The sequence below is a fragment of the Acanthamoeba castellanii genome, assembly GCF_000313135.1.
Source record: "Acanthamoeba castellanii str. Neff unplaced genomic scaffold scf7180000084700, whole genome shotgun sequence".
Classification (NCBI taxonomy): Eukaryota; Discosea; order Longamoebia; family Acanthamoebidae; genus Acanthamoeba; species Acanthamoeba castellanii.
Genome location: NW_004457441.1, coordinates 32,622 through 55,693, shown reverse-complemented (window position 1 = coordinate 55,693; position 23,072 = coordinate 32,622). Strand labels below are relative to the sequence as shown.

The window sequence follows — 23,072 nt, the reverse complement described above, 5'->3', positions numbered from 1 at the left end:
CCAGTCCGGAGGACCACTTCTGAAGACCCTCACCTCCCATCAGTGCCGGCCACCGCGACTTTGACTTGTGGGCGAAACTTGCTTGGCGCCTTCATGGTGTTGGTGTGCTTGGAACTATACCCATCGTCCAGCTCTGGGCAGTACTGCCCGGTTCAGCCCAGCCGCGGTGGTGCAGCTCCGCGGGATTGCCTGTCGTTGTTTCCGGTGCAAGGCACCACCGACGTGTGCAACGGAACCGGGCTAAAGCCACAAAAGAGAGAAGGGGAGAAGAGACGGACAAGTTACGTGTTGGAGAGCAAGAGTGGCAGTTGTTGCAACACAAGAGAAGGAGAAGAAGACCTTTCGAGAGTGGAGGTCGCGACGCCATACCCACTGCCTGCTCGCTTTCATCTTCTTCGTTCTTTGGTCATCAATGGTCGTAACTCCATAATAATCGCATCTTCGCTTCATCACAACCGACCGTTTTGAATTATCGACAAAATGCAATGGGAGGACGATGCCATCAACGGCGATAACATCACAATAGAGGACGGCTGGTCTGAATTCCCCTCATCAACAACGGCTATGGATGACGATGGGAGTTTCTTTTCATTTTCGCCTCAGCCCTCTCCCTCTACTTCCTCTTCATCGCTCTTTGGATTCCAATCCACCTCTACCCCCACTACGCAACAGCCCTACCCGATCCCCCCAGCGTCTCCTTCTCCCTTCTCAGCCCCATCTCCTTCCACGTCATCACCGACTTCATCTTCGACCTACCTCGCAGGTCCAACCCCTCGCCTCGGCCACCAACGAAGCTCGAGCCCATCAGTCAGATGGCCCGGCAGCGCCGCAGCACAATCGCCATCTTCGGCACCACCCGGCAGAGCAGCAATGATGGGAGGCGAGATGATGGAGCAGGAGGAGTATTGGAGAGATAGAACGAGCCAGGAGACGCAGATGATGGCTTCGGGCCTCCTGCCCAGGGATCACCCTCTCTTCGCTGAGATGCGGCAGCTCGTGGCACGGGATCGCGAGATGGGCCTATCGTCCACAGACGCTACGTTGGCCGAGGCCATGCTGCGCCACTACGGCGAGGAGCTCGACGTGCTGCCCTCCCTCTTCGACCTCGGCGCCCAGAACCCCATGGCGCAGCAGATCGAGAAGCTCAAGCGACTCAAGGGGGAGCAAGAGCAACAGGGCGCCGCCAAGCCTCTACCAGCCGGCAGCTCATCTCCATCCTCATCATCGTCATCTTCATCTTCTGGCGGCTCGCGACTCGACGTCGTGCTCGAAGATCTCCTCGGCGAACTCACGCGACAGCAGGCCAAGGCCGACTCATCGCCCTCTTCCTCGCTCGCCTCATCTTCATCTTCATCGCAAGCCATCACCCCATCTCCCGGCAACAGCAGCCCGCAGCCCCTCCGGCCCATCTACCCGCCGCTCAAGGACCTGAGCCGCTCGCCGGCCACCGTCGTCGCCGGGGGACAAAGGCAGCAGCCGCACAACCACCAGCTCAACCTCTACAGCGGACAGAGGTGGGCCAGCGACGACGTGCTCGGCGGCAAGCTCGACTACACCCCGCGTAGCACAGCTCCTCAGACCCAGCAAGAGGTCACCCTCATCGGTACACGTCCGTCTCTCTTTAATTAATTATCTCTTTAAATATTTTGATATTTATTTCCACTAAATACTAAATAGGTAATAAGCGATTTTCGAATAATTAGGTAATAAGAGATAACAATACCTTTTAAAGGGAAAATGACCGTAAATTGGTAGAAAAATGAAGCCAACCACAAACCACCCAGCTAGTGGAGGGAAATAACATGTTCCTCTTACACTACCGACACACAGATGACGAAGACAGCAGAGGAGCCAGCAGCCATTCGCGAATGCAACCGACGCAGCAGCAGCCGAGGCAGCCGCACCAGCTCCGACGGTCTTCGGCTGGATCGTCACCCTCGTCGGCCATGTCTCCCGCCACGTCGTCGGTGTCGTCGCCGCTGCTGCAGACGCCGGCGGCCGCACCGGGATCGGGATCGGGATCGTGGACGACCATGTCCGCGGCCGGCGGCGGGTTCGGCTTCCCCACCTCGCCCGTGGCGGTCCGCGCGCCCCGAATCGGATCGCCGTCGGTAGCCGCCGCCACGTCGACCCTCATGTCGACATCTTCGTCGCCCGTGCACTCCTCGCCCACCGGCGCCGGCATGTCGCCCATGTCGTCGCCTCTCGCCCAGCACCACGCGCCCGCCGGCGCCGTCACGACGTCGCCCACGTCCGCGCATTCGCCGGTGCCGTCGGCTCTGTCTCCTCCCTCTTCGTCGTCGTCGGCAGTGCCCATGGTCGGTGACGCTTCGTCTCCCTCGGCGTCGTCGGAGAACGGAGGCTCGTTGTCGCCATCGCTGTCGTCGTCAGGTTCGACGTCGACCTCATCGCACAGCAAGGCGCTGCCCGAGGAGCTGGTGGAGCTCATCACCGCGCCGACGGTGGCCAGCATCGGAGCCGGCCTGCAGTTCATCAAGAAGCACAACTACCAGCACCACCACCACCCGCACCACTACCACCACCATCACCACCACCAGGGGCACCTCCACCCCAACCGAGCCCTCCACAAATCGCTGCCCGAAAAGAAAGCTGCAAAGAACAAAGGTACCCACCAGCCGTGTGTGCGTGTCGTGTGTGTTTCAAGTGTCGTGTGTGTGTGTGTGTGTGTGTCGTGTGTGTGTGTGTGTGTGTCGAGTGTGTGTCGAGTGTGTTGTGTGTCGTGTACTGACAGCGATGCGGTGCAGGCGTGGTTTCGATTGGGTGGGTGCACCGAGAGCGCGAGAACAAGGAGGAAGAGGGATCCGAGGACAGGCCCCGGATTCCGCTGCGGCGCGCGCGACACAAGTCCACGCCCTCGGGTCTCGCCAAGAGCGCCGAGACCAGCCACCTCTCCGCGATGGCGCTCGGGGTGCAGTACATGCAGGTGATCACGGCTTCTTCTTCTTCTGCTCTTGATCTGGCCCCACTCCCCACGACCTTGAGTTGCTCACACCATTCGCAGTTGTATCGGAATCACATGTACATCTTCGATCCGCTCCATCCCGTCGTCCTGGATGAGAACAAGATCAGGTGCGTGTGCGGTGGTGTGTGGTGCGTGTGCGGTGGTGCGTGTGCGTGTGTCCAATCAGAAGTGCTCACATGAGGTCTTGCTTACCAGGTTCTACCTGTGCACCACCGAGGGCGTCGAAGAGAGGAGCACCTTTGCCTTCTCTATGAACGTCATGTTTTGTATAGGTACGCTCCCTTCACATTTACACCTCAACACAACTTTTTAAAAAAATATATTGTATGTTTATATAATTAAATACGCGTTGTTTCGTTGGTTGTGTTGTCTCACAAAACATTTGGTCGTCATTTCGGCCGAAAAAACAAAAGGTTCGATGCTGTTTGGCGACCACAAATCCTCCGTCGAGTTCCGGATGAGAGCCGAAGACCTGCTCAACTACCTGTGCCAAGTGCCCAGCACGGCCAACGACTACTCGTTCGCCACCGGCCTCACCGCGCTCTCCTTCAACACTCTCTACTGGTACCGCCGCTTGCGTGTTGTGTGTGCGTGTGTGTCGTGTGTGTCGTGTGTGTGTGTGTCTGATCGTTACGTGCTGCATCTTCACAGGGAAATGAACAACGCCAAGTCGGCTGACTATCTGCGGATGGCGATCAACACGTGCAAGCGCCTGCAGGCCCTCAATTCCGATGCGTACAGCCGATGTCTCTACGCGCTGTCGTTTCACCCCTTCACCGAGCTCGCCGACATCCAAAACCTGAAGAAGTGCGTGACTCGCCACACTGTCGTGTGTCGTGTCGTGTGTCGTGTCGTGTGTGTCGTGTGCGTTTATATGTATATAACACATGATTACTAATCAATACACCAGGGAGCTCGAGATTGCGAAGAAGCTGCCCTATGTCCCGGTGACCACCACGAACACCCCTTGTACACCGCAGGACGTACAGAACTGGCAGAGGTTGGTGCCCGTATCGGTCGAGAACCTCCACATCGCCAACGCAGGTAACGCCACAGCCCTTTGTTTTTTATTCATTTTAATTTGTATTTGACTGACCCCTCCACTCGAGGCCGCTCTCTCTAACTCTGTTTCGTTTCGTTTCGTTTTCGAAACAGCTCTCGGAGTGATCTCGAATCTGATCAGCGGGTTGATCCTCTATAAGGCAAACGCAAGCCGATTCGCGCCCAAGGTAAAGCGCTCAAGCTTACGCACGCACGCACGCACACGCATCGCGACGCACGCACTGATCGACTTTCATTTGTTCGTCCAGGCGAACCAGTCGACTCTGCTCCACTTCTTGGAAGCGATCACAGCTCTCGAGGCCGAGATCGACCTCATCCAGTCCAACGCTCCCGACACCTTCCCCAAGCCCACCAGCAAATTCATCAAATTTTACATCTTCTGTACGCCTCGTCCCCGGTGTGCCGTGTGTGGTGTGCGGTGTATGCGGTGTGTGCGGTGTGTGCGGTGTGTGCTATGGCAAGGTTTGACCGACTGCGTTTTGTTTGTGTGCGTGCGTGCAGCGCTAAGAGCTGAATGTCACTGGATGCTGGAGGACAAGGAAACGGCGCTCAAGTGGGCCGAAGCCTTCTTGGCTGAGGTACTGCGCACCAGAGCCCACACGCATGCATCAGCTGCCGATTGAATAACGTTATTATTTATTTATTTATTTATTGATTTGTTATTTGTTATTATTTATTTGTTATTTATTTGTTATTTTACGATTTCTTTCCTTGGACGTGCAATAGTCGATCAAGCCCGACAGCAAGTACGCGGTGGCGGGCGTCTCCCAGTTGATCGGCATCGTGCTCAACATCTTCCTGCGCATGGAGAAATACGACCTCCTCAACATGCAGCTCCAGGGTCTCGAGGTACATTTTCATATATATATATAATAACCCTAGCTATAAATTTAGAAAAAAGATATACGCAATATATTTTTATATTTCATATATGTCTATATATTTATATTTAATGTGACTAAAATTTTTTCCCTTTACATTTTTAGGAGTGGGCGAAGCTGATCCCGATCGTGCGGACGATTCAGTTCAACTACCTCAAGGAGCTGGAGCAGATCCTGCGCCGGACCGACGCGTCGGCGTCGGCGTCGGCGTCGACCAACGGCGGCGGCAGCGGCAACGGCAGCCCCGTCGCCGGCTCCACGGCGGACAGCGGCAGCCAGAGCTCGACCTCCAACGGCAGCTGCCACGCCAACGGCAACGCGAGCGCCATCTTCACCATCACCGAGAACGAGATCGAGATGCTCAAGGAGAACGACGCCCAACAACAACATCAACATCAACACAACAACTGCGACACCATCATCATCATCATCAACCACCACCACCACAATCACAATCGTCAACCTCATCGCAATTCCAGCAGCCGATGGCGCGTCATCACCAACAGCAGCAGCCGCCGCCGCAAGGCTATCGGCCACCACCACAACAGCAGCAGCACCAACATCAGCCACCGCACGAACAGGAGGCGCTCCACTACCACCAGCAGCAGCCGCAGCAGCAGCAGCAGCCGCCGGCGAAGCGACAGGCGAAGCAGCCCCAGCAGTCGATATCGGCGCCAACGCTGGGCGTCCAGGCCGGCCGCCAGCGATTCATGACCGTCCCGCCCGCCAACAGCACCACCAGCACCACCAACGGCGGCTACGGCGCCGTCGCTGCAGGCGAACACCGACAGTCGCCCCCGACCACCTACACCCTAGCCTCGATACAACCACCACCGCAACAACAACACCAGCAGCAGCCCACCTACCATCGGCCGCAGCTACAACCGCAGCCCCAGCAGCCCCAGCAGCAGCAGCAGCAGCGCGGGTATCGCCAGTCGCCGCTGCGCCGCGCCAACTTTGGTATGTCGTCGAGCGCCGGGAGCGGTAGCACGGGCGGCGGCAGCGCGGAGGACCTCGGCCGATCGCTGGAGAGCGCCGACTTCGACCTGTTCGCGGAGGTGGCGCGCGAGATGGAGGGCTTCCGGATGAACAATGGCGAGCAGGAGGTCGTGGTGCCCTCGGTCGTGGTCAACCAACAGCTGCACAGCTCGGGCGGCGCGTCGTCGATGGGCGTCTACGACTGGGCGGCGGCCATCAGCAACAACAACGACAGCAGCAGCGGCGGCGGCAACGCGCAAGGCATCGACCCGACGATGGTCAACCCGCGGTGGCTCTGAGGCCTGCCCTCTCTTGGCTGGCACAGCTGTGTTTTAAACTTATTTATTGTGTTTCGGAATTTTGAACAAAGACTTGCGCCACACGTCACATTGACCAAATTATGAATTATATATCGGTTAATTATATTTTATAAGTTATATATTAGATAGATAACACTGTGTATTGTGTTTTAAAAATATAAAAAAAGTGACTTGACCACAAAATTGTGAAACGCCAGGCCTGAGGCTTCAGTTGGTGGAGGAGAGGAAGTCGCGTTCGACCTTCTGCAGCGTCTCGATGCAGGCCCACCCGATTGCGGCGGCGGGCACCACCTTGAGGTAGCAGGGAATGAGCCCGCGGTAGAACCCGGCCACGCCCTCCTCCCGCCCGATCTTGACGCACGCGTCCCACAAGCCATTGTACATATTCGAAGCACCGCCGATACCTACATGCGTGTGCGTGTGTGCGTGTGCGGCGATTAGGCACACAACACGCAACACGACACGCATGGTACCACGACACACACGACACACACTGCGTACCTTGCATCATCATTCGTCGCCGGAGGACGTCGCTCGGGTAGGTGAGGGTGACGGCGGCGGTGCCCGACAGGCCGCCCATGACGAGCCCCTCGAGCGCGTGGGTCTCGCTGCCGTCCGTCTTCACCAGCTGCTTGAGCGTCTCGTACGACGCAAAATTGATCGCCACATACGGCGCCACGCCCTGTGTCGCGTGTCGCGTGTGTGTCATGCGCGCGGTGAGTGTCGTGTCACGCTGTGTGCGTGTGTCGTGTGTCGTGTTGCATAATGACACACGCACCAGGATCGAGACGCCCATGCCCTTGTAGAGGGCGAAGAAGCCCTCCTCGCGGAAGATGGAGCCAAGGCAGTGCCACATGCCCCGGTAGCGCGCGGCGTAGATGGCCCCGCGTCCGGGCAGGGTCTGCACGCTGAGCCGCGTGCGCACCAGGTCGAGCGGGTAGGTGGCGATGGTCGACACCATGCCCGCCAGCCCGCCCGCCATGATCCGGATCATCGGCGTGATCGGCTCGCCCGGTGTCGATATCAACTGCGCGTGTGCCGTGCGTGCGGCGTGCGTGTGCCATGCGTGCGGCGTACGGTGCGTGCGGTTAGTGATGACGACGATGACGATGATGACGGTGTTTACCTTTTTGAAGGTGTCGTAGGAGTAGAAGCGGGCGGCGTCGGAAGGCATGATCCGGATCACGTTCGTCCCGTTGCCCTTCCAGTACGCCCTGGCGCCCACGACGAGTCAGGGCTGCGGCACGCGACACACGCGACACGACACGGCACGGCACGGCACGGCACGGCACACACGACACGACACGCGCGACACGACACGGCACGACACGCGCAACGCGATTGTATGGCGGGGGCCGAAGTACCGAAAGCCCTCCTCGGCCCAAATCTTTCGGAGGGCCGGCAGCACGCCCTGGTACCGCGGCCCCGACTTGTCCATGTGCTGCACCTGCACACGACATGCGACCACTTCTCGTTATTTATTATTGTTATTGTTATTGTTATTATTTCCTCATTCCAGTGTAATTATTTATTCATTTATTTTCTGTTTGATTTAGGTCCAAAAATAAAAGTATTATTATTATTACAGATTTTAACAAAAATAAAGAATGAAAAGAAAGAAAAGAATGAATTGAATTGAAATGCAAAACGAACCTGGTTGAGGACTTTGAGTCGCTCGAGGGGCGCGGTGGCCGTGCGAGAGATGCCGCCGGAGATGGCACCGTAGATGAGCCACTTTTGGTTGCCCACCACATCAACCACCGCCCGGAGCAGCGACGGCGACGCCGACCCGCCAGCAGCCGCTGCCGCTGCCGCTGCCGTTGTCGTCGTAGTCGTGGCCGACGTCGAAGAAGACGAGGAGGACGAACTCGCCATGTGGGCCCAAAAGGAAGAACAGACTGCAACGACTACCAGGCCACTTTCGTATTGCCACGTCAGCCTCCCCCGCCACCTTAAATTCGAGTATTGGTTGTGTTTCTCGAACACGACTCACGACACACAACACGACACTCGCACGACACGACCAACGACCAATGACACGACGAACGAAACGACACGACACACAGCGCATGAAACATGGCCGTGGGTGTGCGTTCGCGGAAGTGTGCTTGGGAAAGTGCGTCTTCGAGTTCGTGGTCGCGGCTCGGGGGCGAAACGACAAAAACCAGGCAACAGTTCAAAAGAGGCCGCGTAGTAGATCGATTGACGCGCAAAGGAGCGAGAGAAGAAGATGAGCAAGGACAAGGGGGCTTACCACAAACTCGATTCGATGGAGATGGACAAGAACACGTCGCCCTCGGCGCCGTACATCAACGCCTGGGATGTTGTCGAAGATGACGGTCGTGACGATTCGAGGCTGCTCATCTCGAAATCGGACAAGAAGGGGGTGGCCACGTCATCTTCGGCGTCGGGGTTGAGGGAGGGCGCCGAGTGCCGCTTCTGCCACGAGGGCGAGGGCGTGGGCGGCCACGACCTGGCACCGGACCACCTCATCGGCCCGTGCCAATGCCGAGGCAGCGTGATGTGGGTCCATCGCGGCTGCCTCGATCGATGGCGCGCCGTGAGCACCAACAGCACCTCCTTCTCTCGCTGCGACCTCTGCCATGCCGGTACATTTCTGATTTATCTTTCTATTAATTATATTTTCGTATATTTAAAATATACGAAATTATTTGCCTTTCAACATAATTCATGAATTTTTGTTATTATTGTTTTTTAATTTTTCATGGCAGACTACCAGATGGACTACCGGGCCGAGGGCGCCAGCGTCTGCGAGGGTCTCAAGGTGGCGTCGTGGATCACGCTCGACTTCACCCTCTTCATCCTGGCCGTCAACGCCGCCGCCGCTCTCTGCAGCCTGCTCGTGTGGGCCGTCGACCGCGACCGACAACGGGACCGCGTACGCCGCCCGCCCTCACCGCATTAACGTTTTAAGGTGCTTGCTGACGTGTCTCTGCGTCTATGTCGTGTCGTGCGTCGTGTCGTGTTGTGTTGCGTGTGTCGTGTCGTGAATGAATGCAGATCTTTAGCGAGGCCATGCATGTGAGCGTGCCGCCGGCGCTGGTGGTGGACTGGCTCTTCGGGTGGCTCGCGTTCTTCTTCGTGCTGGGCGTGCTGGGTCTGTGCTACGCCATCGGCCGCTGGTGCTGCGGGGTCTCATGCGACGCCGGCACCTGCTGCTACGGCCCCTCCTACTCGCCCTACTACGGTAGGCATCCCGCCCCAAACCACCACCACCGATGGCCCCGCGGGGTGTCATTGCTTCTTGCTGACCGTGTTGGTGGGCGACGCCATTGGCAGGCCACGGCGATTGCTACTTCTACTGGTGCTTCGTTCCCGACTTTAGCTGCCATAGCACTGTACGCACACACGACACACGACACACACGACACACGACACACCGCATGGAGACTTGTGAGCTGACAACGGCTGTGAATGAATGAATGGATGACAGGCGCACCACCACTCGTCGGATTGCGGCTCGTGCGGGAGCTGCGGGGGCTGTGGCAATTGCAACATGGACTGCAAGGGCGACGGTGAGGCCCTGCTCATCATCCTGGCCGTGGTGGTCATCCTCCTCATCCTCCTCGGCTTCTTCATCGGTACACCACCCGCACCGGGCCCGGTGTCGCATTCTCTCGCAATCGCACCACCACCACAACTCACACGAACGCGTTTCGAACCACGCGCACACACTGTGACACTGTCAGGCATTGGACTTGCGATCATGGTGGGCGTCAAGATGGTCAAGCGCCGCATGGACGTCATTCACAACAAGTACTCGAGTACCTCAACTCGCTCATCGTTTCATGAGTCTCTTACCTCTCTTTCTGTTTTTCTCCACCACCACCACCACCACCACCACAACAGATATAAGGCTGGCCAGTGGGTTGTGCTGGACCTCACTGCTTCGCCCTAGAACTGACTGCTAGCCTCACTACTTTTGCCTCCATCTTCACGCCTTGTACAGTAAGCAATCAATATTTTGGGCTTAGACGGTGCGCTTGTTGTAACCGCCCTTGCTGGCCGGCAGATAGGCCCGCCGCTCGTGCAGCTCGCGCTCCATCCACCACGACCCACCGAGCGGCAGCGTGTTCTTGACCTCCTCCAGGTAGGCCTCGGCCGCCGCCAGCCGCTGCTTGGCCTCCTCCAGCGCCGCCTCGGCCGCCGCCTTGGCCTCCTCGGCCTCGCGCCGGGCAGCCTGGGCGGCGGCGCGGGCGGTCGACGCGCGCTCGGTGGCTTCGCGCGCGGCCTGCGCAGCGCGCTCGGCCTTCTTCACGGCGGCCTCCTGCGTGATCTTGGCCTTGCGCAGCGGCAGCGGGTCCGACGACAGGTGCTGGGCCAGCTCGTTCTTGGCCCGGTTCTTGGCCACGATGGAGCCCTCCTCGGAGAGCCGCGTGAGCTCGGCCGTGCGCGCGTTGAAGGCCTCCTCCTGGGCCTGGAGCTCGTGGAGCGCGGCGTCGAGCTCCTGCTTGGCCGCCCGCAGCTCCTCCTCGCGCGCGTGCGCCTCCTGCTCGGCGGCCTTGGCATCGGCCTCCTGGCGGGTGGCGGTGCGCACGGCCTCGGCGGCCTCCTGGTCGCGAGCCTCCGACGCCTGGAACGCCGCCGTCACCTGCCCGAGAAAAGAAAAAAAAAGCAAAAGAAAAAGGAAAAGAAAAGCGGTTGGTTGAAAACGTTGAAGAGAGAAGGCACCCCATTTCTCTTCAAGATGGAGCACACCATCGAGGTGAAGAGGCCAGGGCGTGGTGGGGGGGAGGGGGGTACCTCGTCGAGGAGCTTCTGGGCCTTTTCGATGTCGTCCTTGTTGCCCTGGGGCGCGTTGACCAGCTCCTTCCAGTCGACCCCATACTTGAAGATGAGCATGTGGATCAGTGGCACCTTCTTGGCCACGCCCGTCTCGATCGCCCCCAGCGACCGCAACCTGCACGCCACCAGTTCATCAATCTTTATTGAGCCCCATGAAAAAGATGTGCAACCCCAAGAAGAAGAAGAGGGGAGGGCCGGGGGGGGGTACTTGTCGCGCATGGCCTGGACGGTCATGGTCTCCTTGAAGTGCTCGAGGAACCGGTGGGCCTGGAACTCGTCGAGCTCGGTGCCGTCGGCCTTGCGCTCCAGGTCCAGCTCGGCGGCCTTGTGCACAAAGCTCCACAGCTTCTCGGCCTCGCCCTTGGCCTGCAGCTGGTCCCAGAAGGCGTTGAGGAACCACACGGCCTGGTCCTTGTAGGGCCGCGCCGCCAGTTGAGCCAACTTCTGCTTCTCTGCCATGCTTTGCTTTGCTCTTCTTCTCTTCTCTACTTTGCTCTCTGCTCTGCTCTGCTCTCTTCTCTGTTGGCTGTTCTCAGCCACGCTGCTGTTGGTCCATTTTTTTATTGTACGCTCTTTGATTGGCTGGTGGTTGTCCTGCACGAAGAGGCGTAAGCAACATAACATGCCTCTATTGGTTCAATTTAAATTGGTGGGCACCAACCGCTAGCGATGAAAGAGGGAAGCCAAGGCGCCGGCCACCTGGTGCCACTTGCGGCGGTCGTCCGCGCCGGCCACCCACAGGGCAGCGGGTTCGTGCTCGTCCCATCGATCGATGCCCAGCCGTTGCAGCGTAGCCTGTATCTGCGACTGCGAGAGCGTATTCCTCTGCGACACGACGCACGACCGCACACGCACACACGACGCACCACACACGAACGCGCACGCGCACCACGCACCGCACACGCACACGCACACGCACACGCACGCACACGACACCGACACGTGGGTGACGAGCTCTCTCTCTCTCTCTGTGTGTGTGTGTGTGTGTGTGGTGTGTGTGAACTGGCATGGCGATGGTGGAGCGCCGCACCAGCGACTGTCTGAGCACTCGGTCGAGTAGTGTAAGGCCCTGAGCGTCGACGGCGTTGACATCGGCGCCGTGGCGCGCCAGCAGAGGGGCGAACTGGACGCCGAGGTAGTGGATGGGCGGCGCGCCGGTCTGCGGGTGGCGCATGTTGAGGTCCAGCCCGAGCCCGATGAGCGCCTTGAGGTTCCTCTCCAGCACGGACTGCGGGCCATGCCTGAACAGCCCCTCGAGCGCCACGTGGCTGCCCTCACCCACCAATAAGCGTCGAGATCAGCTCATTTCTTCGATCGAAAGCCAGTTGGCTCGCATGGAATAGTGGTAGTTAGTTACCTGGCGACGTTGAGGCCGTTGGCCGCCAGCAGCACCATGATGCTCGGCGAGCTGCTCCCCACCAGCGGCAGAACAACTGTGTTGACGTCGGTGGCCGCGTCGAGGGGCGTGGGCCACGCGGCCCGGTCGAAGAGCCATTGGAGCGCGTCGTGGGTGGTCTGCTCGACGGCGTCGTAGGCCGCCTTCTCGTGCGGCCGCCACCCGGACGCGGGGCGGCGGAGCCACTGGAGCACGAGCACGAGCAGCGACGTGCGGCTCGCGATCGGGCAGCAGTGCGCCAGCAGCAGCTCGCCCATGGCCAGCTTTCGCGCCAACTCGTCCGGTCGCTTGGTCAGCAGCGCCTCCAGCGCCGACTTGCCATCTCCCTGTCGTTGATCGTGTCGTTGGTCGTTTGCAGATTCATGTGTGTCGTGTGCCGTGTGTCGTGTGTCGTGTGTCGTGTGTCGTGTGTCGTGTGTCGTGTGTCGTGTGTCGTGTGTCGTGTGTCGTGTGTCGTGTGTCGTGTGTCGTGTGTCGTGTGTCGTGTGTCGTGTGTCGTGTGTCGTGTGTCGTGTGTCGTGTGTGGGTTACCGAGAGTTGGCGAGCGTCGGCGCCCTTGTCGAGCAGGAACTGGAGGGCTTCGACGGACGCGCTTGGTGACACGGCGAGAATGTGCAGGCACGTGCGTTGGCCGCCGGATTTGGTGCGCTCGTTGACGTCGGCCCCGCGTTCGACGAACAACGCCATCAGCTCCTCGCGGTCCTTTTCGGCCTGTAAGCAGGTCACGCGATCGCTCAGTTTGCAAGTATGCACTCTTTGTTGTGTGTCGTGTGTGTGCGTGTGTGTGGTCGTGTGTGTGTGTGTCGTGTGTGTCGTGTGTGCGGTAGTGCGCTGAGTGTCGTGCGTGTGCGTGTGTCGTGTTGTGTGTCGTGTGGTGACCGCCGTGACGGGGAGCACGCACATTGCACGCGACATGCAGAGGTGAAAAGTCCAGACCGGCGTTGCTCTCTTGCGCGCCCAACTCCAGAAGTCGCCTGGTGGTATCAACACCGGCGTGCTTCACCGCCAGCAGCAGCGCCGACATGATGGGCCGGTAACGTGTGGGTGCATTCAGCAGCTCGTCGCACATGTGACCCGCAACGAGGAAGTCGAACACTCTTCGCTTGTTCTGGCAGCACGCGACCTGCAACGCTGCTCGATCCAACATAGAAACATAACATGTTATCGTGGTTGGTTCGTTATTTGCGACGGGGATGTTGTTCGCATCAGAGGTTGTTTGTTTACCGGTGTAGCCGCGTGAGCTGTAAGAGAGCAGCAACTGACGATACTTCTCCTGGCTGTGCTCTTGGTGGATCTTGGCCAGGTGCGCCATCAGCGAGACGTGGCCTCCCTCCGCTTTTCAACACACGACACGACACGACACGACACGACCACACACACACACACGACACGACACACACACACACACGACACACACAAACGAAGAGAGAGAGAGAGAGAATGAGAGAGTCACCGATAGCGATGACATAGGAGAGAAGGAAGAGAGAGGGTACCGGCCAGGTGCCATAAGGTATGGGTGCTGGTGCCGCTTCCCTGGAGCAGGGCCTCGAGATGGTCGAGCGGGGTGGTAATCTCCGCTGGCGGTGCACCACCGTCATCGGAGTCGGTCTGCTGCGTGGACACCGCGAAGCGCAGCAGTACGCCCACGATCGCCAGCGAGCCCTGGCGCACGGCCGCGGTGACCATGTGTGGTGGCACGGGCACGCCGTGGGCGCACACCAGCTCCACAACGCGCTCGTCGCCGGAGCCGAGGGCGCCCGCCAGGGCGTCGCGCTTCTCTGGCAAGGCGCGCACCGCGGCCGGGCTGGTGGCCAGAATGTGGGCCAGTGCTGCGTGGTGCCCGCAATTGATGGCCCACGTCAGCATCGCATCCACGTTTGCTGCGCTCTGCTGATATCTGTGCCGCGTGCGGTCGTGCGTGTGTGCGATTGTGCGGTGATGTGTGCGTGCGCGTGCGCGTGCGGTGGTGTGTGCGTGTGCGGTCAGTAACAAGCCAACCGCACACGCACACGCGTGCTGAGGAGGTCGTACTTGTGGAGGAGACGCGCGGAGTGAAGGCAAAAAGTGCGCTGGTCGAAGCTCTTCTTCTTTTTGGTCGGCACCGGCCCGCCAAAGTGCCGCTCGTGCACCTGCTCGGCTCGCCCCCCCCCCACGCTGCTCGTCAGCGCAAGCAGCGCTGCGCGCGCTGGATGGGTCGCGAAGGTGGGTGAGTGAGGCACCTTGCGCCAGAGCCAGGGGGTGAGAGAAGACGAGGCCGCCGACAGGTTCACGAGGCTGTGCCACTGGCGGCACACGAGCTCGGCTCGGGCGAGGTCGTCGGGTGCGAGCCAGCGGAAGACGCGCACGGCCACCTCCTCCGGCAGCCAGCCCCCGAACATTGCGCCCTGCTCCTCTTCATCTCCATTTTCGTCAATGATCTCTTCCTCGTATGGTACGTCCTCGTCATCTTCATCTCCATATCGCCACAGCCCGCCCAACATCTCTTGGCAAGTTCGATTTTGTTTGTTTTTTAATTTTATCTTTTTCTTTTTCTGTTTGATTTAGACTTTTGTTTGAGCTATTTACAATCTTTTGGGTCATTCACAAGCAAACCTGAACGGGACTGAAGAGGTCCTTGTCCCACTCCAAGGGGGGATGCGCCTGCAGTGGTGCCATATACTCGGGCGCGGTAGAAGAAGGAGCAACTGTAGGAGTGATGTGGGCGGCATCCTTGAATTGGCTCCACTCCAGCGCCGCTCTCTGCTGCAGCTGATCACAGTACAGCTCCAGCTTCTGCTGATGCTGCTGCTCTTCATCATCATCGTGAGCTCCCTCTTCTTGCGCCCAGGGAGGGCACCTCACCCGCAGCACATCCTCCACACAGAGCACCGTGCATCGCAGCTGTGCGCGTAACCACACATGAGCTTCTCAGGGTCGGTTGTGTGTTGATTGTTGAATCGCAAGTGGTACGTGCCTGGCCTGTGGGTCCGTAGAAGAATTGCGCGCTCACACGGGCGTCGACCATGTGGCCCGTTCGCTGCATCATCTCCGCATGGTGGTGTACGACCTCACTTGCGCCCATCGGCGCCCTTGCGAACCCAGCCAGACGGCGAACACCGAAAATCGGTGGCACGCCGATGGTTAGTTCGAACCAACCACGATGATTGGGGGGGGAGGTAACCTACCCGGTGCCGAAGAGAAGGCGGTGGAGCTGCCAGGTCTTGTCGGGCACGAGGATGACGTACATGCGCGGGTCGCAGAACAGCAAATCCTCCTGCGAATGGCCCAGCAGATGGCACAGCTGCGGGTTGACGAACATCGGCCGAGCTTGCAGCGGTCCGGCGAACGAGCACACAAGCGTCGGCTTCCTGTCACATCACACCACAACCGGTGAGTTTTATCAATCACTTGGCCAACCAGAAATCAAAGTCACCATCGGGCTGGTTGTACCTAGGGTCGGCACCGACGAAGGGTCTGCCGCGCAGGTCGTAGTCCCACAGGAACGGAAAGTGTTGGAGCACCACATGATCGACGACCACGGGCGACGGCTGCGGCCTACAGCGATCAGATGCCTGTTTACTCCCCGATCGTAGATCGCGCAGGGCCTCGCGGTGCTTGCGCTGGCGCTTCTTCAGGCGGGCGTTGTCGTGCTCGAGCTGGCGCACCCGCTTGACCAGCCCGTTCAAGGCCTCCGCGAGCAGCGCGTTACTGTGGGCGTCGATGGCCCCGCTTTGCTCTCCGGTGGACACCACCGGTGGTGGTTTCGATGGTGGCAGCGAAGACCGGGGCTGGTGATGCTTGGTCGGTTTCATCGATGCGTTGTGGTTTCGGTGGAAAGGCGCGGCTGGTGCTGGAGGAGGAGGTGAGGTCGTGCCGGGTGTCTGCGTTGTGGGTGTGTTGTTTCCATGGAAAGGAGCGGCTGCGGTAGTGCCTGGCATCGGTTGGGGCACGATCGCCACTTGGCGCCGCGACGGCTCGTAACCTGTGGACACATAAAATAAAAAAGACGAACCAACAGATGGGCAACGTTGAGCGTGGCGGAGGTGCAACTTACTCCGACTCGCCCTACGTGGCCTTCCGCGCCGTCTGGCAACCGGCTTCTGGGCAGGACGAGAGCAGTTTGTAGGTTGCACGGTTGTGAAGCCAGGCGCCAGGCAGCCCTCGGGGCATGGCGCACCCCTATCTCGCCCCAGCTGGAGCTAAGCCACCACCATAACAACATAGCAAACAAAAAATACAAAAAGAAGTTTACCAGGTAAGGCTGCACGCTACATAAGGTACTGGCTCGACCATGGTCTCCATCATCATCCACTCCGCTGCTTTTGGCGTTGTCTGCCAGTGTTGTCCAGTTCTGTTCCTCCTCGGTCGGTTAGAAAAACATATGTTACCTTCTGCTTTTTCTTATCGACCAATGGGCAAGCCTTCGGCGGATAAAGCAAGGCCACGTTAATCAGCGATGTGGAGATAAACTCAGCAAGACCAACCGGGAGGTGTTTTGTTTGAATGCTACGATTGAATGCTACGTGATCTGTCCGCCCTACCCCATCTGTTGGGCCAACCAGCCAAAGACAGAGTCGATACACGCAGACGGGCAGTGGTCGTGGCTGTCGCTTCCCGCACTCACTCGCTCGCACCCATCCGCGTGCGTCGTGTCCTCTTCTTTCTTCGTCGTCGTCGTCGTCTTCTTCGTTTTGTCATTCTTTCGCTTGCCTCTTCTGTCCTCGCATTGTTGCTCTTCATCGTTGTCGTCATCGCGTCGGTCGAGCGGCGTGTCGAGCGGCTGCTGGCTCTTGGCCCAGTGGCGCGCCCTCGTACGCAACAGCCGGGTCACGTGCGGCGGCGTCTTGTCGTCGATGGTGTGGACTGAGTCGATGAACGCCACGGCGTGGATGGACGACGATCGCCGAGCGCGCGCGGAGGCGCTGAAGAGGTCCTGTCGCCGGTCCTGCATGATCGACAGGGCGTGGTTGCCGCCGAAGCTGTGCGCTACGATGGCCACCTTGCCCGTGCCCTTGATGCCGAACCGGGTGGGCGTGATGAGTCGGTCCCACACGTGCGCGATGTGTCGAAACCCATTCTCGTTGAACGGGATGGACACCTTGTCCTCGTATTCAACTTGTTCTTCTTCTCCTTGTTCTTCCTCCGCTTCTTCCTCTTCATCGTCGTCGTCGCTGTTCTGTCGTCGTCTCTTGTGACCTCTGGTCGCCGTTGCTGGCTTTGCTTTCGTTGCCTCGGCCTGCTTGCTGTTGATAGCCAGCTTTCTCTTTACGACCGCTTCGTTGTAGTTGGGGTTGAGTACGACAACCGCGTAGCCCTGTACACAGTGCGCACACGTACCAGTGATACCGTGATGGTGTGATGTTAGCAGTCGATGACTGTCATGGTATGTACGGTCCTGGGTTGAGTGACAGTGCACTTACCTCGTCCCTGGCCCTCGCGAGGTACGGCAAAATGGACCCGGTCTGCAGCGATTCAAACATGCACAGCTTACGCGCCCACTGTCCTGCCCTGCGCACCATATGGAGCGTTGAGCGCCGCATCATTCACGTGTGCTGCTCACATCAAGCGCTCTAGGCTAGGCGAGCGAGGGTGAATGAACCTCACGGGACCCATGCCGCAGATGAAGACCAGCAAGCGATCGGCGGCGGCCATGACTTCGGGCGGGCTCACGAAGACGTTGCACCGCACCTGCTCGCGCAGGGCTCGACACTCGCTCGGCGGGTGCCAGAACTTGCGCCTGTGCTTCTCGTTGGCCCGAAAGCAGTCGAGCCCGTAGCGGCATGCCGTTGGCTCACGCTCTCTCGGCCTCTTTCGTCCTTCTTGCTGTTGGCCTCCTTCATCATCACGTTGATGTGTGGAGGCCAGTCGCGCCAATGCTCTCCACTCATCTTCAGATTCATACGCAGGAAGCCAAATTTCGAGTAGCGCCGAATCGGATCGATCAGATGAAGAAGAGGAAGAAGAAGTAGAGGTCATATGCTGCTGGATGTGACGCACGACGGCTGCCCCCACGGCGTCGTAGTGCTCGGGTGAGATGAACTCAAAGGGCTCGTCGGTTGCCAACGAAACCAATCGCCCCTCATCGTTAAAATAAAAGCCCAAGTCCTCGAGCCCACTAGCCGCCTCTTTCTTCTTCCCGACTTGCTGCTCTTCCTTGTCTCCATCTTCTTCTCGCCGTCGTTTCATTCTTCGACAGAATCAAAGTCCAAGCCTAATAAAAAAAAATAAAACAGAAAAGGAAAATGGGCAACAAAATCGAACGGCCCGAGATGTTGGGCTGCGGCGAAATGGAGATGAAGAAGCAGAGATCAATGAGGAAATAGAGATGAAGAGGAGCAGGGTGCAATGTTTGGGAGCTGGCTGCCGGAGGAGGTGGCCGTGCGCGTCTTCCGCTGGCTCGCACCCGACGACCTCGCCCGAGCCGAGCTCGTGTGCCGCCAGTGGCACAGTCTCGTGAGCTTGTCGCCCGCCTCGTCTTCCCTCACCCCCTGGCTCTGGCGCAAGGTGCCTCACTCACCCACCTTCGCGCCCCATCCTCCCACAGCGCGTGCGCTGCTTGCGCTGACGAGCAGCGTGGGGGGGGGGCGAGCCGAGCAGGTGCACGAGCGGCACTTTGGCGGACCGGTGCCGACCAAGAAAAAGAAGAAGAGCTTCGACCAGCGCACTTTCTGCCTTCACTCCGCGCGTCTCCTCCACAAGTGCGGCCTCCTCAGCACGCGAGCTCACGTGTGCGTGTGCCGTAGGCTTGTTTGTTACTGACCGCACACGCACACCGCACTCACGTCACCGCACAATCGCACACACGCACGACCGCACGCGGCACAGATATCAGCAGAGCGCAGCAAACGTGGATGCGATGCTGATGTGGGCCATCAGTTGCGGGCACCACGCAGCACTGGCCCACATTCTGGCCACCAGCCCGGCCGCGGTGCGCGCCTTGCCAGAGAAGCGCGACGTCTTCTTGGTGGGCGCCCTCGGCTCCGGCGACGAGCGCATTATGGAGCTGATGTGCGCCCACGGCGCGCCCGTGCCGCCCCGCATGGTCATCGCGGCCGTGCGCCGGGGCTCTCTGGGTACCGTGAGCGTGCTGCTGCGCTTCGCGGTGCCTACACAGCAGACCGACTCCGATGACGGTGGTGCACAGCCGCCGGCGGCCATTACCACCCCGCTCGACCATCTCGAGGCCCTGCTCCAGGGAAGCGGCACCAGCGCCGAGACCCTGTGGCACCGGGCCGGTACCCGCTCTCTTCTTTCCCTCCTTTGCCATCGCTATCGGTGACTCTCTCTTTCTCTCTCTCTCTCTCTCTCGTTTGGTGTGTGTGTGTTGAATAGCGGAGGGAGGTCACCTCTCGCTGATGGCGCGCTTGGCCAAGATCCACCAAGAGCACAGCCAGGAGAGGTATCGTCAGTTGCTGCTCTCTTATGGTCCACGCGGCTACACCGGTAAACAAACAACCTCTCCCGCTATTCAACCGATGAGGAAGTGGTTGCAAATAACGAACCACCACATGTCATACATCATGTTGAATCGAGCAGCGTTGCAGGTCGCGTGCTGCCAGAACAACCGGCGAGTGTTCGACTTCCTCGTTGCGGGTCACATGTGCGACGAGCTGCTGAATGCACCCACACGTTACCGGCCCATCATGTCGGCGCTGCTGCTGGCGGTGAAGCACGCCGGTGTGGATACCACCAGGCGATTGCTGGAGTTGGGCGCGCAAGAGAGCAACGCCGGTCTGAACTTTTCGCCCCTGCATGTCGCGTGCAATGTGCGTGCTCCCCGTCACGGCGGTCACCACACGACACGACACACGCACACGCACACGCAAGACACTCAGCGCACTACCGTAGGCACGCACGCACACACACACAACACGGCGCATGTACTCGTGAACTGAGCGATCGCGTGACCCGCTTTCAGGCCGAAAAGGACCGCGAGGAGCTGATGGCGTTGTTCGTCGAACGCGGGGCCGACGTCAACGAGCGCACCAAATCCGGCGGCCAACGCACGTGCCTGCACATTCTCGCCGTGTCACCAAGCGCGTCCGTCGAAGCCCTCCAGTTCCTGCTCGACAAGGGCGCCGACGCTCGCCAACTCTCGGTAACCCCACACGACACCACACGACACACGACACACGACACACGACACACGACACACATGAATCGACAAACGACCAACGACACACGGCTGACGTCATGATGGGTGGATGTCGCGACACAGCGGGATCGGCGCCAGAGGGGTGGGAGGGGCGGAGGGCGGTGGGCAAGGCCGGCAAGAGCTACCAGTACCGGGTGCAGGTGTCGCCCTACGACTGCACCGGCTGCGACGTGTGCGTCAAGGCCTGCCCCACGCAGTCCCTCGCGCAGGTGCCCTTTGTCGACGCGCTCGACCGCGGCCAGGCCCGCCTGTGGGACTTTGCCGCCGAGCGCCTCCCGATCCGGAGCGAGGTCTACCCCAAGGAGTCGCTCAAGGGCAGCCAGTTCGCCAAGCCCTGCCTTGAGTTCAGCGGCGCGTGCGCCGGCTGCGGCGAGACGCCCGTCGTGAAGCTGCTCACGCAGTTGTTCGGCGACGAGCTCTACATCGCCAACGCGACGGCTGCTCGATCGTGTGGGGCGGCATGTTCCCGTGGAGCGCCTACACGACCAACGAGCGGGGGCACGGCCCGGCCTGGGGCCACTCCCTGTTCGAGGACGCGGCCGAGTACGGCTTCGGCATACGACACGCGGTGCGGTACCGGCGCGAGGCCCTGCGGCGCGCGGTGCAGCGCGACTTGGCCGCCGGCGCATATGCGGCCGAGCACCCGGTGCTGGCCGAGCTCCTGCGGCGGTGGGACGCCGCCTACGACGACCGCACGCAGAGCCCGAGCCTGGCGGCCAAGGTGCGCGAGTACCTCGAGCGCCTGCCAGCGCCCGCCGCCGTCGCGCGCGGCCCGCTGCGTGAGCTGCACGCCGAGCGCCACATGCTCGCTCGCAAGACGCAATGGATCATCGGCGGCGACGGCTGGGCCTACGACATCGGCTTCGGTGGGCTCGATCACGTGCTGGCCTCGGGCGAGAAGGTCAACGTGCTGGTGCTCGACAACGAGGTCTACGCCAACACGGGCGGCCAGGCCTCCAAGGCCACGCCGCGCGCGTCGCAGGTCAAGTTCGCCAACGCGGGCAAGACCACGGCCAAGAAGGACCTCGGCGCGATGATGATGCAGTACGGCAACGTCTATGTGGCGTCGATCTGCCTCGAGGCCAACCCGGACCACGCCGTGCAGGTCCTGGCCGAGGCCGAGGCCTTCGACGGGCTCTCGCTCGTCATCACCTACGCGCCCTGCATCGCCCACGGCATCAAGTACTCTCACTCTCTTCACCAACTCGCAACACGCGCACACGTACTCACTCCGTGTGTCGTGTCGTGTGCGGTGTGTCGTGCGTGTTGTGCGCGGTGCGTGTTGTGTCGTGTCATAGGGCGGGGATATCGACCGAGGTGGAGGAGGCGAAGCGGGCGATCAAGGCCGGGTACCACATCCTGTACCGGTACAACCCACGCCCCTCGACGCGGCCGTCGTCACTCTCCTCCGACCGAGTAGTCCACCAGCTCATGCATGTGTTGTGGCTTATGGGTTCAATCGTTGTGATTCTACTGAATGGCCAACCTTGAACAACTTACAAGGCTTTTGTTCCATGTGGATGATGTGGTAGGCTTCTATGCTGCGTTGGCTTCCACCAACTGCTACAGTGTAGCCAGCACACCTGCCAGCCTTGAGGCAGGTGATGGCAGGCCAGTTTCAGTGCATGATGTGCAAGCAGAGCATCTTACACAGCTCTGCTCACACACATGCCTGGGTGCTACAGGCAGTACTGTGCCAATGTCAACATCAAGCCCTTGTGCACCTGGGTGTGAGGGGTGGCAGGCACACCCAGATGAGGACTGATGAGCAGCCAAGCAGCCCTGCCTACCAGCGCCAAGCCTGACCAGTGAGATGCCCAGCAATTTGGGGATCTCCCATCTTCTGGACTTACATTGGCAACATCTTCTGCCTCAGCTGGTAGAACCCGATTCAGTAGTCAGGGAGAGGCCGCAAACATATTTCCTTTCCTGTCCTATCACGCGGCCCCAAGAAAGATTCCATTGGGCGGCGAGTTGACAAAGCTGACGCGGAAAAATGCCGCCCACGCTCTCTGCTCGAGAACGGGGCTGAGCAATAAGAAAAGAGGAAAAGAAAAGGCGAGACGCGCATTTTGTAGCTTTGCTGCGATTGGTTGCGAACACGTGAGCCCGGTCTCACAACCAGTCAGACTCAATATAAAGTTTCGGACACCTCCACTTCCACACATTCACCCCTCACTACCAACACCAGTCCTCCTTTGCACATTGCCTTCCTTACAATGTCCTCTACCATCGAAAAAGTTGTGGTTCTTGGCGGCACCGGCGCTCAAGGCTCTGCTGTCGTCCGAGGTACCTGCTTCCCGATTCTGGGGCCACTTCCTTGTTAACAACGTGCTCCGTGTCTGTGGTGCAGCTCTGGCCAGAGATGGCAAGTACCACGTGCGAGTGCAGACTCGCAATGCTGAGCACCGGGCGGCCCAGGAGCTGGCCCAGCTGCCAAACGTTACCTTCCACTTGGGCCACATAGAATCAGATCAGCTGCTGCGAGAGTCCATGCAGGGAATGGATGCCG

The 23,072-nt window shown here is 59.7% G+C and overlaps 9 protein-coding genes across 9 annotated transcripts; 4 read left to right on the top strand and 5 right to left on the bottom strand.

Annotated features, from left to right (window-relative positions):
- Positions 1-480: 480 nt before the first annotated feature.
- ACA1_132640 (uncharacterized protein) lies at positions 481-6,203 on the top strand (the record flags this gene model as incomplete). Its single annotated transcript, XM_004339006.1, is given in 12 exon segments — positions 481-1,603; positions 1,831-2,642; positions 3,150-3,255; positions 3,397-3,547; positions 3,635-3,790; positions 3,894-4,027; positions 4,139-4,212; positions 4,294-4,426; positions 4,547-4,623; positions 4,772-4,894; positions 5,032-5,418; positions 5,433-6,203. The coding sequence occupies 12 exon segments, from the start codon at positions 481-483 to the stop codon at positions 6,201-6,203; spliced, it is 4,047 nt and encodes a 1,348-aa protein (XP_004339054.1).
- A 228-nt stretch (positions 6,204-6,431) lies between these two features.
- Positions 6,432-8,099, bottom strand: ACA1_132630 (mitochondrial adp/atp carrier proteins (iss), putative; the record flags this gene model as incomplete). Its single annotated transcript, XM_004339005.1, has 7 exons — positions 6,432-6,628; positions 6,726-6,906; positions 7,003-7,125; positions 7,150-7,251; positions 7,351-7,438; positions 7,589-7,671; positions 7,878-8,099. The coding sequence occupies 7 exons, from the start codon at positions 8,097-8,099 to the stop codon at positions 6,432-6,434; spliced, it is 996 nt and encodes a 331-aa protein (XP_004339053.1).
- A 355-nt stretch (positions 8,100-8,454) lies between these two features.
- On the top strand, positions 8,455-10,143 carry ACA1_132620 (zinc finger, C3HC4 type (RING finger) domain containing protein; the record flags this gene model as incomplete). The annotated part of the gene is made up of 7 exons (XM_004339004.1): positions 8,455-8,833; positions 8,957-9,123; positions 9,246-9,432; positions 9,525-9,583; positions 9,679-9,826; positions 9,935-10,001; positions 10,095-10,143. The coding sequence occupies 7 exons, from the start codon at positions 8,455-8,457 to the stop codon at positions 10,141-10,143; spliced, it is 1,056 nt and encodes a 351-aa protein (XP_004339052.1).
- Positions 10,144-10,215: 72 nt separating this feature from the next.
- On the bottom strand, positions 10,216-11,489 carry ACA1_132610 (protein tolA, putative; the record flags this gene model as incomplete). The annotated part of the gene is made up of 3 exons (XM_004339003.1): positions 10,216-10,836; positions 10,989-11,145; positions 11,239-11,489. The coding sequence occupies 3 exons, from the start codon at positions 11,487-11,489 to the stop codon at positions 10,216-10,218; spliced, it is 1,029 nt and encodes a 342-aa protein (XP_004339051.1).
- Positions 11,490-11,693: 204 nt separating this feature from the next.
- ACA1_132600 (ankyrin repeat-containing protein) lies at positions 11,694-14,906 on the bottom strand (the record flags this gene model as incomplete). Its single annotated transcript, XM_004339002.1, has 9 exons — positions 11,694-11,855; positions 12,034-12,298; positions 12,388-12,752; positions 12,958-13,137; positions 13,328-13,557; positions 13,651-13,761; positions 13,920-14,323; positions 14,458-14,555; positions 14,646-14,906. The coding sequence occupies 9 exons, from the start codon at positions 14,904-14,906 to the stop codon at positions 11,694-11,696; spliced, it is 2,076 nt and encodes a 691-aa protein (XP_004339050.1).
- A 680-nt stretch (positions 14,907-15,586) lies between these two features.
- Positions 15,587-16,217, bottom strand: ACA1_132590 (uncharacterized protein; the record flags this gene model as incomplete). Its single annotated transcript, XM_004339001.1, has 2 exons — positions 15,587-15,773; positions 15,856-16,217. 2 exons carry the CDS (start codon positions 16,215-16,217, stop codon positions 15,587-15,589), a joined length of 549 nt encoding a protein of 182 aa, XP_004339049.1.
- A 725-nt stretch (positions 16,218-16,942) lies between these two features.
- ACA1_132580 (uncharacterized protein) lies at positions 16,943-18,381 on the bottom strand (the record flags this gene model as incomplete). Its single annotated transcript, XM_004339000.1, has 3 exons — positions 16,943-17,719; positions 17,826-17,913; positions 18,005-18,381. 3 exons carry the CDS (start codon positions 18,379-18,381, stop codon positions 16,943-16,945), a joined length of 1,242 nt encoding a protein of 413 aa, XP_004339048.1.
- A 369-nt stretch (positions 18,382-18,750) lies between these two features.
- Positions 18,751-20,348, top strand: ACA1_132570 (uncharacterized protein; the record flags this gene model as incomplete). Its single annotated transcript, XM_004338999.1, has 6 exons — positions 18,751-18,909; positions 19,003-19,103; positions 19,231-19,640; positions 19,738-19,848; positions 19,942-20,164; positions 20,342-20,348. 6 exons carry the CDS (start codon positions 18,751-18,753, stop codon positions 20,346-20,348), a joined length of 1,011 nt encoding a protein of 336 aa, XP_004339047.1.
- Positions 20,349-20,601: 253 nt separating this feature from the next.
- ACA1_132560 (pyruvate ferredoxin oxidoreductase) lies at positions 20,602-22,051 on the top strand (the record flags this gene model as incomplete). The annotated part of the gene is made up of 4 exons (XM_004338998.1): positions 20,602-20,730; positions 20,770-21,008; positions 21,035-21,742; positions 21,859-22,051. The coding sequence occupies 4 exons, from the start codon at positions 20,602-20,604 to the stop codon at positions 22,049-22,051; spliced, it is 1,269 nt and encodes a 422-aa protein (XP_004339046.1).
- Positions 22,052-23,072: the final 1,021 nt, after the last annotated feature.